This window comes from Dermacentor andersoni, chromosome 6 (assembly GCF_023375885.2).
Source record: "Dermacentor andersoni chromosome 6, qqDerAnde1_hic_scaffold, whole genome shotgun sequence".
Lineage (NCBI taxonomy): Eukaryota > Metazoa > Arthropoda > Arachnida > Ixodida > Ixodidae > Dermacentor > Dermacentor andersoni.
In genome coordinates, this window is record NC_092819.1 from 50,828,322 (window position 1) to 50,845,851 (window position 17,530).

Genomic DNA, 17,530 nt, shown 5'->3' on the forward strand with positions numbered 1-17,530 from the left:
AGAGAGAGAAAGAGAGAGCAGGCACGCTTAATAGCCAGTCGCAATGCACCTAGTCCGCATACTGGGAGAGCCATCGCGCATGTATAATTTTTGGCGCTCGGTTCGAAATTGCCAACGCCTTCTGCCTGATGAGACCGGGACAGAGCGCACAGTACATGCGGCGAAATATATCTAGAGGCGGACGTCGGGCGCTTCCGTATATTATGGAGCGTCGGCGACGTGCGCCCGGGGCGTACTGTCTCTATCCTACGTTTCTTCATTTAATTTATGGTTACGTCAGAGCCCTGCAGACAAGGTTAACCGGTAGGGTGAGGTAAGCTAGGGTTAACAAGAGAACAAGACGAGGGAGAGTGCGAGCAACACGTTGCACGTAATGCCATTTAAATTTTAAAGGAAAAAATAAAGATAGATAGATAGATAGATAGATAGATAGATAGATAGATAGATAGATAGATAGATAGATAGATAGATAGACAGATAGACAGATAGACAGATAGACAGACAGACAGACAGACAGACAGACAGACAGACAGACAGACAGACAGACAGACAGACAGACAGATAGATAGATAGATAGATAGATAGATAGACAGACAGACAGACAGACAGACAGACAGACAGACAGACAGACAGACAGACAGACAGACAGACAGACAGACAGACAGACAGATAGATAGATAGATAGATAGATAGATAGATAGATAGATAGATAGATAGATAGATAGATAGATAGATAGATAGATAGATTAGATTAGATTAGATAGATAGATAGATAGATAGATAGATAGATAGATAGATAGATAGATAGATAGATAGATAGATAGATAGATAGATAGAGAGAGAGAGAGAGAGAATTAAGTAGCATAAGTCTCGCGTTTACAAATGCAAGCTATGCATGTTGGCTCAGAAAATGTCTCGTTGCTTCCCGAAGCGGCGGTGACGCTTGTCCGGCATGTTTTCGCGTGGGTCTCACTGTCGACTCCTCCTGTTTATGGCATATGCGTCACCCGCACCTAAGAATACGGCATGAATAAGGTCGGCAGGAGCTTCTACAGAGGTTCTATGTTCTTCTTCTCATTCTTCGTCACGTTTCTCAAGCAAATACTCTTCCTTTATACCTGGGTGTCATGTGTATTTGTGCAAGATTTATGTGTGTGCAGTTTGCCTCGGAGAGTGTCTTGTTCCTGCAGAAATAAAGAAAGCTGTACCTCGTTCTCCGCGTCAGCCGCTGTTTCTGAGTTTACTTATGCATAATATGGTCGCGCCTCTGGCACCTCCCCAAAGCCGTGCCACATATAGCTTAAGTATAGAGAGAAGTAGGTAAACAAATACTAAGCAGAGAGTCGCCAGTCACAGCACATACGTGCAACAGCTATAACTCCCCCCCCCCCCCCGCCTCCCCGCAACCTCCATAAAGGAGAGAAAGAAAGAAAGAAAGAAAGAAAGAAAGAAAGAAAGAAAGAAAGAAAGCGATAAAAACCTTTATTGAGACGTGAGAAGTGAAGAACCGAAAAGAGCACCGCGTGACAATGACCGCTTCCATTTTCTTTTTAAGGTATGAAACACACCGTTTCCGAACTATTCAGTCCCAATGGACAACGCGTGATTGGTCAGCTTCTGGATGGTCCATATCCGCACTTTTGAAAATTTTGGAGTTACGTGGCGTTCCCTTTCTCACAGAAAGAGGCGCAAGAGAGAAATGTCTTAAAGCTTTCACAGAGCGCTCTTGCTCCCCGCATAATAATGCAGTCGAAGTTGCAGAAATTGGAGGAGAATAATACACTGTCTATATTGTTATGTACACAATCCAGTACCCTAATACACGATAGACTAATGTTGTTTAATACGGTAAAGAATATGCCTTTTGCTCATGGGACCTGAACAGCACGGGTTTGATGGTACACCAACACTGCAGATCGTTCTAGGGGATCGGAGGAAAACAAAGAAGCTTGAGAAGGAGCTAAGAACCGTACAGCGAGCGATAGACTTAATGTCGACACAGGAAAACAGTGGAACACAAGACAGGAAAAAAAAAAAAATTGAGTTCGCCAAGTGTGTTATGTGGAGCGGGTACCAGAGCGGATAACTATTGGAACAACATGATGGGTGCCAAGAGAAGCGGAAACGAAGTCGAATACGGCAGAGAATTAGCTGGTGTTCTGTAATTCGAAAATTTGCGGGCATAATAAAATGGTGTTAGCTGTCGTAAAACGATGCTGTTGGAGGAGCTTGTTGCTAGGGGTACAGTAATCTTCTGTGAGAGAGACGATGTGTGGAGGCATACACGCCTGTTTTTTTTTGTTTTTTTTCATCTAGAAGCTTTTCATATCATTGGAATGCCGCGCACTGAATTTCTCATCTTCAGGCAATATATATATATATATATATATATATATATATATATATATATATATATATATATATATATATATATCCACTAATGCGTAGTCTTTGTGAACAAGGGAGCAGCAGTCTTGTCAGAGTTCAACATGTGCACCACAGCCCTTCCTGCAGAGCGAACGTTTCATGTCGAACTGTTGAATGTGTGAATGGAGCCTAAAACGGAAAATGCCAATCATAAACGACATCCTTGCGTATCGTCGCTATTTCATGGAGAAATATGAAAAAAAAAAAAGCCTAAACGAAAGGCCATCTCCTAGCGTGCGAATTATGCATGATGGTTCACCCCATGCGGGTCAAAACTGAAGGGGATCATAACATAATGAGCGAACGGCAGGATTAAATCCTGCGAGAAGAAAGCATAGTCGCAATGGCAAGGAAACGAATTATTCGATTCCTGTATGTTTTGATGGATAGATACAAGAAAGAGGGAGAGAGATCAGATGTTAGAGATATAGTTGAAAAAAATAAAAAAAAATTAGGTGGCTTGACAGAGGGGTTTACGTCCTCTACGAGTACAACGGTGTTTTATGCCGGCCGACAATGCACAAAAAAGCAGGGCAGTATATTTCAAGCAATAAATGTGATTTATAGGGAGATGCAGAAAGGCCCATGACTCGCACGTGGTGTGTACTATCGACCAAGAACAGACTCACGTGCACACTCAGACACATGTTTCTCTCGACAGCCGCCATACAGAATAACGCGAGCAATAGAACAAAATCCTGCCAAAAACAAAAAACAAGAACAAAAAAAATAACAGGCACATGTACTTTCGCTCACACTAAATAGACGATAAACATAAATGCCGGGGACGCCAGCGATATTTATGATCAAAACATTTGAGGTGCTTTAAAAAGAAGTCAGAGCGGCTATACGGAATAGTCATGCACTGTATAGCGTGTCGTTACGTGCCGTCTACACAGTGTGTGTGTATATATATATATATATATATATATATATATATATATATATATATATCCTGTAAGCCAATGCACTTATAATGAGACAATGCGAACTCTGAACGGGTAGGTCAGTCCTGCGATTCGACAACAGTCGTAAAGGGCCTTTCTATTACGCGCTCGCATGAGCCTCTGTGCAGTACGTCTTCTCTCCTTTTCCCAAAGCACAGAAAGAAATAAAGGATGCCGCTAAGAGTGGCCCATAAAAGGTAGAAGGCCGTTATACCAGCAACTGCCAGGACTACGACGTCGTACACGCTCGCAAGCCGCAGTCTAGAATAAGCGACGGTGTTGCGTTCCGCAAAGAAAAGGAATGAGCAGTTCAACTCAAGCGCACCTGCATTGAGTTGTTCCATCGTTCCAAGGCTACGGCTTAGCTATATGTAACGATAAATAGTAGTGAAATGACTGCGGATGGACTACAACCACGAGGAACTCTTAAAACGCACTCAGACGTGTCAGTAGCCAAGAACTCTTCTTCTTTTTTTGTTTTCTTGTTTGGTCACATAGACGCTATCACAGCAGCGGCTGGGCACTGAGACCGCAATTGACCGTGGGCACGCCCACGAGCATAAGACCCATTGTGGCGGGCGGGTTGCCATGTTCTGGGGAAGATAGTGGAAGTCTAGGTCATAGGTCGGCACAGTAAACGGAGCTCAATCATACTCACTCACATTATATATATATATATATATATATATATATATATATATATATATATATATATATATATATATATATATATATATCACTCAGACTTGGACTCAGACTCAGGGGTCACTCGGGCCTCACGGGTCAGTCTGTGCCTGAATGAGTCGGTTCATCAGCTTATCAGTCAGCTTGTCACTCTCTCCCTCTTTTCCTCTTTCTATTCCCCCTTTCGCCCACCCCCAGTGTAGGGTGGCAAACCGGGTGGTCGTCTGATTGACCTCCCTGCCTTTCCTGTCCTTGCTCTCTCTCTCTCTCTCTCTCTCGCCGACTTACGGTATGTGTGGTCTGTTTGAACATCAGCTCTTTTACATTGATGTACACAGTGAAAGCAGGGAACGCCGCATCACAGATTGACCCTCACAAATGCCCCGCCGCTCGTGTTTCGGTGGACGATTGTTGTCGATAGAACGTAGTGATCATGGGGACATGTCCGCGCGGGCTCCCCTTGAGGTACCAGCACCTGAGGATTTTCGTGAAAGACACCTTGAGAAAAACTGCCTTCTTTTTTTTTTTTGTACCTTCATTGCTTTCAGGCGCTATACCATCTTAATCATGACAACCGTGGGTACGGCTGCCACCGGGAACAAGTCATCTTTTCATCCACTTACATTTCCCTTTAGTTCATTATTTTCCACGTTCCAATTTCAACCACACTTAATTTCCCCGATGACTTCCGTAGCTTCATTGTCCGCTGGCTTTACGTGGCCATGATTAACAAATTCGAGCTCTCCCTCTTTCCCCTTCTTCTCCGAGATCCCTCCAGTAATTTTTTGTGTGGGAAGCTCGATGCACAAAACCGCGCTTCTACATTATCGCTTCTATACCGAAACCTCGCACGCGCAAGTGCGGAACGCAGTTCGTGTTTCCACGAGTGAGTCACGTGGCCGCCGATTGCGCAATCGTCGTCGTGTACGGCTGAGATCGACGCGCGCCGTCTGCAGCTCGGATTCCGCATTCTGCCGCACGCATGCTACACAGGCTTCCAGGGAACGGCATTTGCGCAAGCAGGGAATGCCTGGAAGCGCGCATTTCCCATCCGCCACCTTTGAACAGCTGCGCACAGCGGCGTATAACCGAGCCCGTCTCGAGCACCTGCTCGGTATGTGGCATATAACGTTTCTCGCGCATATACGAAAGCTCAAGCGGGGCCATTTATAACGCGCAGACTCGCAGACGACATCCGTTTGTCTTCCTTTTTTTGTTTTTCTCATAACTTTGAGGCGACACTAGCTGCAGGGAAAACACTAAATCGTCCGTATGCGTCCTTACGTGACTCAGTGACAGACCGTGTCTGCGCACATTAAATCATGGTTAGACTGGCCGATGGAACAATTACGAACTGAAGCAACCGTGCTTTCGGCGAAAGCTATAGGTGGGCTCGTTAGCAGAGAGCGCGCATAGCCAAAGTCCACTAATCACAGCGAAGCTCTTGAGGTGGCTTGCGCAACCCGTTCTCATGCGGCGACGGCGTGCGGCGACGGCGTGCGGCGACGGCGTGCTCGGATATCGCGAGTCAATCGGAGAACAGGCAGCAAAGCATTTTCGCTTTGAAACGTAATTAGCGATCATTATAAACGTTATCGTGTGTATATCTTAATCGAGTCGACAAATTCCTTGCTCATTTTTTTTCAGTATAATCATTAATTCTCATTATGGGTTTGTAGCGCGAAGTCACGCAAACGAAGGTGTTGCCGTACCAACTCGCCAACAGTCCTCCGTCCTTTTGCCTTTATTCTTGCTTCTCATGTCGCGTCCGCGGCGGTGTACGGGCTCCGTGGTTACGGGCTGACGGCGTGGTCCAGCAACGCATCCCGGGTGCGTGGCAGCCCCGAAGCGGCCGCATATATGGCCATGCAAGAATGGGGAGGGTCGCCGTTGAATCATAACCAAGAAAGCACTGTAAAATAATTTACACCCTTAAAAGCGGATACGGCTGTACAAACTCACACCCTTACACACAAAGAGGGTGCGTAGGAATGTGACTCATAGACCGATTTACACCGTTATTCATGTTTCAGGGCGTCAATTATTCTACAGCGATCCAGCAAACAGACCCCCGTGTAATTTCGACGCACGGTGTGCGAGAATTGGCTTATGTACACCCGGCCACAAAAGTTTACGGACCACGGGATCGCACAAAACGTTAAATTTCCAAGCAGCCTGTAGCAGTATCCAGTAGAACAGTATACGATAATGTTCTTAACGTATTCTAGCCGATGCCCGAAATGCAAATACCAGGCTGCGTTGTGAGGTTGCGGAGATATTCAGCTTTTTCTCAAATTTCATGGTCCGTAATATTTTGTGGCCGGGTGTACGTGTACGTGTAGCTTCGTCATCTTTCACGTATCAATTGCTGAGAGTGGCACATATGCATATATGTGAACGTTTTTTTTTTTTTTTTGTATTTCACATCCTAACAGCGGTGTTGAGGACGTCAGCATGAAATCACGAAGCTGCCTGTATATTCGAGTTTATGATTCTCTTCTTTTTTTTTTTTTTTTTTTTTTTTTTGTCGCGAGAAAAGTGAACACTAATGTTGCCAGGACGAGTTTTTCGTCCACCTGCGAATGCAGTGTAATTCCTTCTCCTTTCTGCGGAAACCTGCGACGTCACGACGATATAGTGCGGGAGTTTGCCAGAGGCGTCGCCCCACTCGAATTTCGTGTTAACGCCGCTCTCTCGCGCGCTAAATTTGAACATCGCGATACAAGGTGGCGTTGCTTTGTAGTCTGCAGAGAGAGAAAATGTAGTCTGTAGAAGTGTACCATATAGCACCCGTCGTACGTGGTAACCCAGCGGCTGTAGCGTTGCGCTGCAGAAATCGAGGTCGTGGGTTCGATCGCAGCCATGGCGCGGCCGCATATCGACGGGGGCGAAATGCAAAAAAAAAAAAAAGAAAGAAAGAAAGAAAAGGAATGCTCGTGTAGTTAGATTCAGGCGCACGTTAAAGAAGCCCCGGTGTTCAAAATTAATCCGTAGCACCTCACTACAGCATGCTTTCTAATCAGATCGTAGTGCTGGCGCATAAAGTACCTTAACTTAATGCACGATGTCTTGTTTACGGCGAAAGCCCTGTTTGTTGTGATTACGATATGGGTGATTGGTCTTCATTTTTATGAACGCAGATGGCAACTTCTGCGAAAATACCTGCAACTGCAGCTTCCACCTTCTAGGCCATGGTGAGACTTTTTTCACCTGCGAAAATAATGGTAACGGCCACGGTAACTTCAGTGTGGCCCCCTGATTCGAAGTCTATACAATTGATATAAAGATTACGCATTGGTATCAGGCGGACAAGCGTTTGTAAATGCAATCTGCTACGGACAGACAAACAAACAAACAAACAAACAAGAAAATGAAAAAAAAGGAGCCTAACCACTTCTTGCGCGGCTGTATTTTGGAGCCATTCACTGTGATTTGTAGCTTGAGTTGATCCATTCATATCTTTTAGTTATACTTTAGCTCGGAGTGTGATCACTGTCAGCGACTTGCGAGAGCGTTCAATACATAATTATGCGCCAGAGTTCCTATGGGCTGTGATGCCGCCCGTAGAACGAAAATTCGGATTCATGTTGGCATTAACTCTTACCGAAATCTCAATTTTGCATTTCGCGTTCATCAAAGTGTGGCCATAGTAGTGATCCAGCGAAATCTATTGACATTTTATTGGTGTGAACATAAGGGGGCACAGTTCATCGTTACCTCTTTGCATTAGCTCGAGAAGCGGCTAATCAATTTGATCACGCTAAAGCGGGCGAAAAATGAGGGCTCGAAAGAGCGTCGGAGCACTACCACAAAAGAGCGAGCTACTGGAATAAAGAGCCGAGTCGTGCTCGCAGACTCGACTGAACTGCTATGTGAAAGCATAATATCAAATAGGGCGCGGTGACGTCCGACGAAACACTTCAGGTGTGTTTCCAGCGCTGGGAGTGTCGCTACTCTGCAGCACAGGGATGCCGGCGACTTTCACGCTGTGATCCTCTTTCATGCGGCGTGCCACGTTTTTCACTGGTGGAGCAGATTAATTTTGCTATTGGCTTCACGTGAAACAGCGAAATTCGCGCCATTCCTGTTGCTCTCTAGGCAACAACGCTCACGCAGTTTCGATGCAGTAGCACAACGCGGGCACAGACCATGCAAGTCCGTCCGTGACAGTGTTGACTCATCCCGCCACGAGAGGCGCTGACTGTTCGTGCTCCAACGCGCCACCTGGGCCAGTGTTAGGAGCCTATAGTGATGATCATTATCTTTGTGCGTACAAGTATGACTCACATTTAAATTATTCCTCTAAACTTGTGCTTTGTTCTGCACCTTACTGTTACTTTCGATGCTGGCGTATTTATTTGAGTGGCTGATAGTGTCGGCTTTAATAGGTGTTTAGCCTGGGTACCGACCGGACTAATTCCCTATGAGGATATTTCACTCGTCTCATATTCGACTCGGAATATTTTTGAACAAAGCAGCCTAAAAAAAGTTAGTTCCATTTTTTTTTAACTGTTCGCGTTGCAGTAAACAGACCTAATGTACCAGCTGTTGCGCACGCCTCCCGAGTCAGGTGATTGTCGGCCATAAATTTCCCTGCGTTGAGTTCATACCATGAGAAGAATCGCTCGAAACGTAAGAGAGAGAGAGAGGGAAAGAAAACGTACAGGAAATACGGGCAGCGATGCTCGAGTGAAAAAAGTCAGCGCTTGCACACGTGAGAGAGATATATTGCGTGCTGCATTCAACCGCCTACTCGGCACTGCAGCTCTTGACATGTACGCGCACTTGTGTTCGCAGAGCGGCTACAGGAGTTCTACAGCAACGAGAGCAAGGAGTGCGTCAACTGCGGCGCCATTTCGACGCCCCTATGGCGGCGCGACTGTACGGGACACTACCTGTGCAACGCGTGCGGCCTCTACTCCAAGATGAACGGCGCCAACAGGCCGCTCATGAGGCCGCCCAAACGCATGGTGCGTCGTGCTTGCCTTCTCCATTGTTGTCGTCGGTACTGTTGTTACAGCATTAGAGAGTTTTAACGTGCTCCTAAAAAAAAGAAAAAAAAAAAGAGGTATCACAGTTTGCGGTATACCGGGAACGTCGGAGATGGGGGTGACGTGGGTGACAGCAGCGAAGCCGGTAGTGCCATCTTGTGACGCTTCGTCCAACCACAACGAGTCAAAAGATGCTTTTGTGTTACGTTGGTGTTCACGTTTAAGGAAAAAAAAAGCGCCCTGTACATGTGACGATTACATCGCTGTCGATGTTTTACACGAGAAGCTAAGTGGAATATGGTTGGTTATTGCGCTGTTGGCTATGTTTCCTCTGGTTAAACTTCGCATCATCAGATGGCGCCACCAACGTGGCTTATCACTTAAACGTGAGTGGAAACCTGGCATTCCATGAAAGTTCCGTGAAGGGTTCAACTTCATGCTCTATTAAGCGAGGCATAGCTTTTTTTTGCAATAGTATCACCCTTAGCGGAATACCGGGTTACCGGAATGGTGGACGGCAGCAATACTTAAGCAACAATGCTGGTAGCGACATCTTGTGACGCAGAGCTTAACCAGAGAGCATACAGAGAAATATGTATATTTCTCTGATAAGCGGTCTATTCTACTTAACGGTTGGCGCAAAGTGTCGATATCGACATAATCATCATCATCATCAATTTTATAAAATTTTCCTTCGACGGGAAGACTTGAGCAAAGCGAAAATGTTTCCGACTCCATGTAGTTGGAGAGATAATCACAAGATGTCACCACCGGCATTTCTAGTGCCGTCCACGGCTCTGGTAACTCGGTAGTCCGTAAACGGCAATATATTTACGGGCAAGTTATAGTTCTATATATTAGAGAGTTTTAGCGTACGTGTCCCGTAAACCGATTACAGTTTACGGAATGCCGTAACCCCGGACATGTAAAGTTGAGCAGCCGCGTTGGTGGCGTCACCTTCTGGCGCAGATTTTAGTTGATCAAGACGACTTGCAGCTCTTATTGTAGTGACCAACTGCAATTACAGGCACAAGCTAAATTGTTTTTGCTATTACAGACTTTCAGCGAGTCTGTGAACGCTGTAGAGTTTACGGAATACCGGAAGAGTGGAGAGGACGATGGCAGCAGCAGCAGCACCGGTAGCGCCATCTTGCGCTGGTTTGTTCAGCCACAATATCGTTTGGCGCCAGCAATTATACACGGGGTGATCATTTTTAAGTTATAAGGAATTTTTAAAAAATTGTCTGTTGCAGACAACATAATTCTAGTCCTTGAGCTGGATTATTGAACAAGGCGGGTATTATTTGTAGGAGAAATCGAAACACATATTCAACTAATTGACAAAAGTTCACCTATAAGCTTCTTAATTTACGGTAAATATTGCAATTTAGGAATTGTAGCCGGTGAGTTTACGAGGCGTATCCACTTGGAAAGAATTTCCAAAAGTGACACCAGTTTTGAGATATGCACCGTCAAAGTGTTGTTCAACAAAACGCTCTTTTGTGCGCTGGAGCCCACAAAGTAACTGGAATGCCCATGTATTTTGTGCCACACTTTGGGGAAGATTTCCAAACTGGTGTCATCCTGTAAATTCATTTCAAGCGAACACGTCTCGCAAACGCACCGGCTACACAATTCGTAAATTGCAATATGTGCCGTGAATTAGTGAATTTTCGTTAATCAATTGAATATGTGTTTCGATTTCTCGTGCTAGTAATGTACGCGCCTCTTCGAATAATCCAGCCCAAGGACAAGGACTGTCCTATCTGCCACAGCTGGGTGATGTTTGAAAAAGTGCGTAAAACTTGAAAAAAAGTGAACACCCCGCATAGTAGAAGGACATGCTGAAACTCTCTATATGGCATGTAAGCGGCAAAGTATACCTTGTGCCAATACTACGGAGCTCTCGCGACGGCTGCCGATACGCAGCTATCATTAGCTAAATAGTGATATCTAGATACCCACATAACTAGATACCTCTCGACGGCTGTGAATCACCAGATATTCAACGAACGGGACACAACCGTATAGCTCAAGGGCTGAGCAACAAAAAGTGCTCCTCATACGTTGCTTCGTTTGTTTCGACAAACGCTTTAGCTATAAGCATAGAATGGCGCGGCGCCTTTTGTCGGCCAAGTTTTTTTTTTGTTTTGCTTCCTTTTTTCTTTCAACGAACGAAAGGCAGCGAACTGCCACAAACGTATCCCGACTGCCACGTAAGCGTGTCCTGCGTACACCCTTGAAACATGGCGTTCCGCTCCCGCTACGCACGCGTGGTTTCTCTCTCTGTGCGAGCCATTAATTATTCGCGCCACACCGCGTTCGCCGCCTTTCTTCAGTCGCGCATGACGCTTACATGCATGGCCACTCGGCGAAGAATGCGTGCACCACACATTACACCGTGGGTCCGTGGCCTTGCCAATCAAGGCGGTGTGAAGTCATGCGGAGTCTTATACCTCGATGACATCGGTGTTCTGACAGACCTTTATTCACCGGCGATCTCTTCCCCCTGTTCAGATGAAATGTTCGCTCAACCGTTGCGTGCGCATTGTTACATTGGTCGTGTCTAGTAGCACTTTCGTTTTCTTACCGCTGAGAGCGTTAAAGGGGTATCGGAGGTTAATAGAACGCATCGATTCGCTAGTTGGTTGATACATACTTGCAGGTTTGACAAGCTCAATGGTTAGACGAGACAAAAGAAAGTAGCCTTCTTCTACGTTCATTTGCCCCTTCTAAGGCGTGCGCTTGACAAAGCTGCAAGACACCAAAGAGCAACACTCCTTATTTTAGACCTCTAAAGTATTTTTTTCTTTTCAAAACTCTGCTTTCATGCATGTTGCAAAAATGGGGGTGGGGGTGAGGTTAATTATTACTGGAGAAGATGAGGGCTGTGTTTCAGTTTTGTGAATTTTCGCGCGAAAGCCTCAACGCCAGATTTCAAAGCCTCAGCGACGTCATAGCTTTAGTGCCCCCTCCCCCCCACGCACACACACACAAAGTGGCCGTTTGGAAGCAGAAAAAGTTCTCGAAATAGTGCCATAGGTTCAGTCTCTCGTGCCTGGATTCATGTACTTCCATTTGATTCTAATCCGTGCTTTCTTATGCACCCTGATTGTAGTGTAGGTATGTGACCGGGCATAGCGTTTCCTTTGGTGCACCTATGTGACTGGACATTGTGCTTTTATTATTTGGAGTTCACTTTCAGTTTTAATGCGTTGAAGTGAATTCTGCTTTTATTTTCAATCTCTATGTGAAAAGGAGTAGCCGGCGCCAGTTAAAGGCGACGTCTCCTCCTAAGTAGCAGATAATAACAAAAACATTTCTCTGGTGCCTTTAAAGATGCGATATAATATTTCTTTACCGATATGCTATTACCTACATATATGCCCGAGTTAGACCCTGTCAATATCGTCCCGCCGAGCTGGTACCGAAATTTCAAGGTGCCGTCGCGACCCGTATATTTTTTTTCGTTTTCTGTGGCTCTTGTGGCGTAGCCAGCACGGACAATTTACATGTCGTTGCCTGTCCGTACCTACGTATCCTATATCTGCTGCTGCGTTGCAGTCAAATGTGAATGATGCATACACACACACACTATATATCTATCTATCTATATATATATATATATATATATATATATATATATATATAATTGAGCGGAAACAAAAGCAGGAAAATCAACATTCAGTGGTCAGTGGTAGATATCGATGAACCGTACATGGTATCGTGAAAACAAACCCTGCAACAGCTATAGCGATAGTCCAATAAATTGCATCTATTTTCCCCGCATGTCGACACCGAGGGCACGGTCACGCACTTTTCTTTCATTTTTGCAATTTTCTAGGCCTCTGCAGTTTCCCATGTCATATTACTTTGGACCTTGCACAATATAGTCGACGCTGATTCTGTGATAGTCGACTTCGACACTGTGAGCAAAAATTCACTGGCAGTGCAAATCCCCTACTCCAACCTCCATTCCCTTGCACCCACTTTTCTAGTGCGCTTGCCTTCTTCCTCCTCCTCCTCTCTCGAACTCAAGTCAGCGCGTACGTGTACGATCATACGTGTCTATGCACCCCCTCCCCCACCCTCACACCCCCTTTCACCCCCCACCCCACCTTTGTGACTCCTTCAGTTTCAAACGCTGAAGTACTCAGCTGCTGCTGTACTCAAGTACTCAGGTACTCAGTACCTGCTGAGGTACTCAGTGCAGCGGACGTTCACACTGTCGCAGCATCGGCTACTGTTTCTGGCCACACCACATAGTTAGCACGCGCGAAAGAATTCGCCAAGTGCTTGTCCTCAAAACTCCTCGCCTCGCGCAGATCCAGAGAAGTATGCCCTCGGTTTTACGAGGGGGGCACCCGTTTTGACTGTTTCGCCTCATGTCCACCGAACATCGCGCGCCCTCATTCCGTTCTTTACCTTTTCTTTTCTCTAATTCTTTCTTTTCTTTCCTCCCGCAGACACCCCCCGAATCCGGCAGCGACGTTCGTTACAGGACGTACACGAAACAGGTAAGTGCAACACGCCTTCCCGATTATTCCCCGATCACGACGAGACCGCGCGGGTTGTTGGTCTTTTATTTATTTTCGTTGTTATACTGTGCTGGATGGTTGCTGTATTCCCCTCCCCATCAGCCCCTCTCCCCCTTCCCTCCGCTCTACCGTTGCTAACCCTCTAGAGTCCATCTTTGTCCTGTCCTTTTATTCGGGGACATAAAAATTAACAGCTTTATGTCGCGTTCTTCGCTACGTTTTCTCTCCTTTCTCTTTAGGTGCACCTTTTTTTTTTTTTCCCCCATAAAGCGCGGAGAATTCCGGCGCCTTCTCACTCGGCCGCTGGTTGCGAGAGTGATATATTTTTTTTTTTTTCCGGACACACGGTCGCAGCAGCTTGCTTGCGTGCTCCAGTGATCAGTTCAGTGGGCTCTTCCTCCTCAGTGGTGGCGCATTCTGGGGTGGTATAAAACAGCCGCGCTATAATCCGTCGTTATTCCTGCTTACGACGGGACAGCCCAGGCCTCGTCCGCGCGAACGTCAGGGCTGTGCTTCTTGGAGAAAATGGAAGAAAAAAAAAAAGTTTTGTCAGTTGCGCGGACCCCGCTGGGAGAAGGGAAATTTTTCGCTGCAGCGAACTGCACGCCAGTTGCCGCTGCTTTTTTTCTTTCTTTCTTTTCCTTTCTTTTTTTCCCCTCCCTCTCTTTTTTCTTTCTCTCTTGCATTCTATGGCGCAGAGGGTGGACGTGTCACAGCAGACTTAAACTATGTGCACACCTCTTTTGGTTATCGTTGTATTTATGTACCTCGTGTTCCGTACTTGCTCGCGTTCCATGCTCGAGGCTAACCGCGCCGACGCGTACGCTGCGGACAACGCGTGTAGTTGACGTTGTGTTGGAGGCCGTTAATTTCTGCTAGTTTGTGAGGGTGTGCAACAGCGAGCCACGTAAGACGGAATAAAGCTAACAGCCCGTAGAAAACACACGCCGGAGGGCCAAAAGGCGCACAGTCCAGAGTGGAGTGGAGTGGAGTGGAGTGGAGTGGAGTGGAGTGGAGTGGAGTGGAGTGGAGTGAGTGAGTGAGTGAGTGAGTGAGTGAGTGAGTGAGTGAGTGAGTGAGTGAGTGAGTGAGTGAGTGAGTGAGTGAGTGAGTGAGTGAGTGAGTGAGTGAGTGAGTGAGTGAGTGAGTGAGTGAGTGAGTGAGTGAGTGAGTGAGTGAGTGAGTGAGTGAGTGAGTGAGTGAGTGAGTGAGTGAGTGAGTGAGTGAGTGAGTGAGTGAGTGAGTGAGTGAGTGAGTGAGTGAGTGAGTGAGTGAGTGAGTGAGTGAGTGAGTGAGTGAGTGAGTGAGTGAGTGAGTGAGCGAGCGAGCGAGCACAGTTACGGTTAGCCTAGCAAGGTTTCTCCAGCCTTGCCCCACCTATAATGCTAATGTTCCAGGCGATATGCATATGTCATGTAGCGTTCCATATGCCTGCGAGATTCACAATGCGACTCTTTGGAGTGCCCCTATCCCGGAAGTACAGAGACCTATAAAAAGGCAACTTTCACGCGTCTAGTTCAAGTCCGGAGTTAGGAGGACTCGGTATTCTATCAATACAATTTCTCACAGCGATGCGTATTTGCTGTACTTACGTTCCTTTAAGTATATGCGTATATTATAGCGAGCGTGGTATGCAGCATCCTAAAAACGCCATAAAGGACGAACTTGCTCACTTCGGAGACACTGGAACACATCCTGCGTTTTTGTCCTTATCATCATGCAGCGTGACATCCTTCGGACTGTGTGTTATATTGACTGTACTGAAAATCATGCTCGAAGATGAAAGATTGTTCGACCATGGGCTCGTGCGTCAGTGACTCTAAAAACCACGCGGGCAGTGCTCAGAGAGAGAGATAGAGAGCAAGGAAAGGGAAGGTAGGGAGGTGAGCCCAGACGAGAGGACATGCAGTGCTGGAATGTCTAAAATCGACATTGCCTCATTGACCGTTTACGTGTGCGCTTAGAAGAAGGAAAAAAATTGTTCTTTCACAAACAACCGAGATGCAGTAACAAACACTTCAATGTACTTCGAACTATGTACACGGCTTAAGAGATGCGTTTTCGGTGGCCTATATTTCCACATTAATTATAACACATAGCCGGTGCACTGCTGTACCTTCACACGAATCACGTAACAGTAATCCACACAGCTGACTTTCATACAGGCATAGACTTATATAGACAATACAATGTATATGCAACAACCTGTACAAATGATGCGTCACAGATGTGCACACGCATACTATAGGTATGCGACAAACGGGCATGTATACATATCTATATACAATGCATATATATATATACCTTACAGGCAAAGACAAATGAGACGTGAATATGTGCATTCAATGCATATACGTGACATTACTGCCAATAAGAACCCACCAAAACGAAGCAGACTGAAAGAACAGCCCATGCAGTTTTTACGGACAATTATGATGCTTTCTTCTTTCTATCCTTTAACATCGTTTCGCATTGCGTAGGGTAGCAAACGAGGCCTACACTGCTCGCCTTTTCCTTTTCCTATCTCTCTACCCGGAAATAACGAGCAGGCTTATTGCGAGGCCGCTGAAGAGAGAACTGTTTCGGTTTTGTGAAAGTTGGACGAACGTGGCCCCAAGGGCGGCAAAGGCGCCGCTGTCACACAGCGCTTAAGAAAGAATGCGGATTCCGACGCCGTGGTCATGGCCGTCGTGATGGCCGGCAAAACAACGGTTAATTTCTAACCAACTCTCCCTCGTTTGTCACGGAAAATGTCACGTGCTGCCGCTGTGCATCTCGCCGGTGGAAGGCTGTGTAATGTTTTTTGGCTTGGGTTTGGTTTGGTATTTCTTTACTGAATGGCTGTTTATTACTTTTCTCTTTCTCTCTTTAAGTCTGCGTTATATGCTCTGGGTCTGTAATTGCCTAGGCGGATTTTTCTTTTTTTCAGCAGAAATTCCTTTCTTATTCAGACGGGTTTGCGTCTAGCCCTTTCTATAATACCACGTGTACATCGTTCAGAATTGGAACGATTGAGGAACTAAGTGGAAGTAACCACAGAGCAAATAACACTCACCGGCGTGAACAACGTAATGTAATAAAGTAGGAGCACAGCGAGGGCTTCAAGTTTGATTGATTGATTGGCTTTGATACATCGCTATTTCTCGAAGGCGAACGTTCAAATGAAATCACTTTGGTTAGAAAACACCTAATAAAACATTTCATTATGTTTCCCAGTTATCTCGTTTTTTATTTATTTATTTATTTATTTATTTATTTATTTATTTATTTATTTATTTATTTATTATTTTCTAGCGAAGCCGCGATGGCGCAGGTAAAGGGTGTCAGTCACACTTCGCAAAAGTCTACCACTGGTAAGGAGTAGCTAACGGTCATAGGCAAACCGATTAAAGAAACACCAAATCACATTGCATAACCAAACGCCAACCAAGTAGGTTCCCTAGATTTCACCCAATGTATTGGAATGCTTTTGTTTCCTTCGTTAAGGGCGATTTCTCTAAGGCGCAGCAGCTTTGTACTGATACGGCTTGTGGCCCTGGCGGTGGTTTCTTTGGGAGGCGACCTTGCGTAGGCCCCATATGTAGCTGTTGGGGTCAACGCTCCTGAGGAGTGGTTCATTGTCCAGGCTGCAGCTTGTATGTGGCGCGACTCAACTGTATACAATAGTGGTACTACTACTACCACTACTACTACTACAACTACTACTACTACTACTACTACTACTACTACTACTACTTGTACTACTACTAGTACTACTACTAGTACTACTACTAGTAGTAGTAGTAGCTAGTGGGGGAAACGAAGAAAGGGAGAAGACAAGCTAAAAAGTCTCAGGATGCCAAGTTATACAGCTCCTTCCCGCATAGGTTAGCCTCGGGTCTCAAGGTCACCGGCACCATCAATATCAATCTATGTAGTCAACCGCTTCCACAGCTTTCGGCCA

The 17,530-nt window shown here is 45.9% G+C and overlaps 1 protein-coding gene across 3 annotated transcripts in view; it reads left to right on the plus strand.

Moving 5' to 3' along the window:
- Positions 1-17,530, plus strand: part of LOC126522919 (uncharacterized) — a 134,001-nt gene that overhangs the window by 67,108 nt on the left and 49,363 nt on the right. For 2 of the 3 annotated variants that reach the window (XM_050171764.3, XM_050171767.3), the window contains exons 3-5: positions 7,199-7,252; positions 8,856-9,028; positions 13,516-13,566. In XM_050171764.3, coding sequence (XP_050027721.2) covers positions 7,199-7,252; positions 8,856-9,028; positions 13,516-13,566 — 278 coding nt within the window. The remainder of the gene's footprint in view (positions 1-7,198; positions 7,253-8,855; positions 9,029-13,515; positions 13,567-17,530) is intronic. The other variant, XM_050171766.3, reaches the window with a different exon arrangement.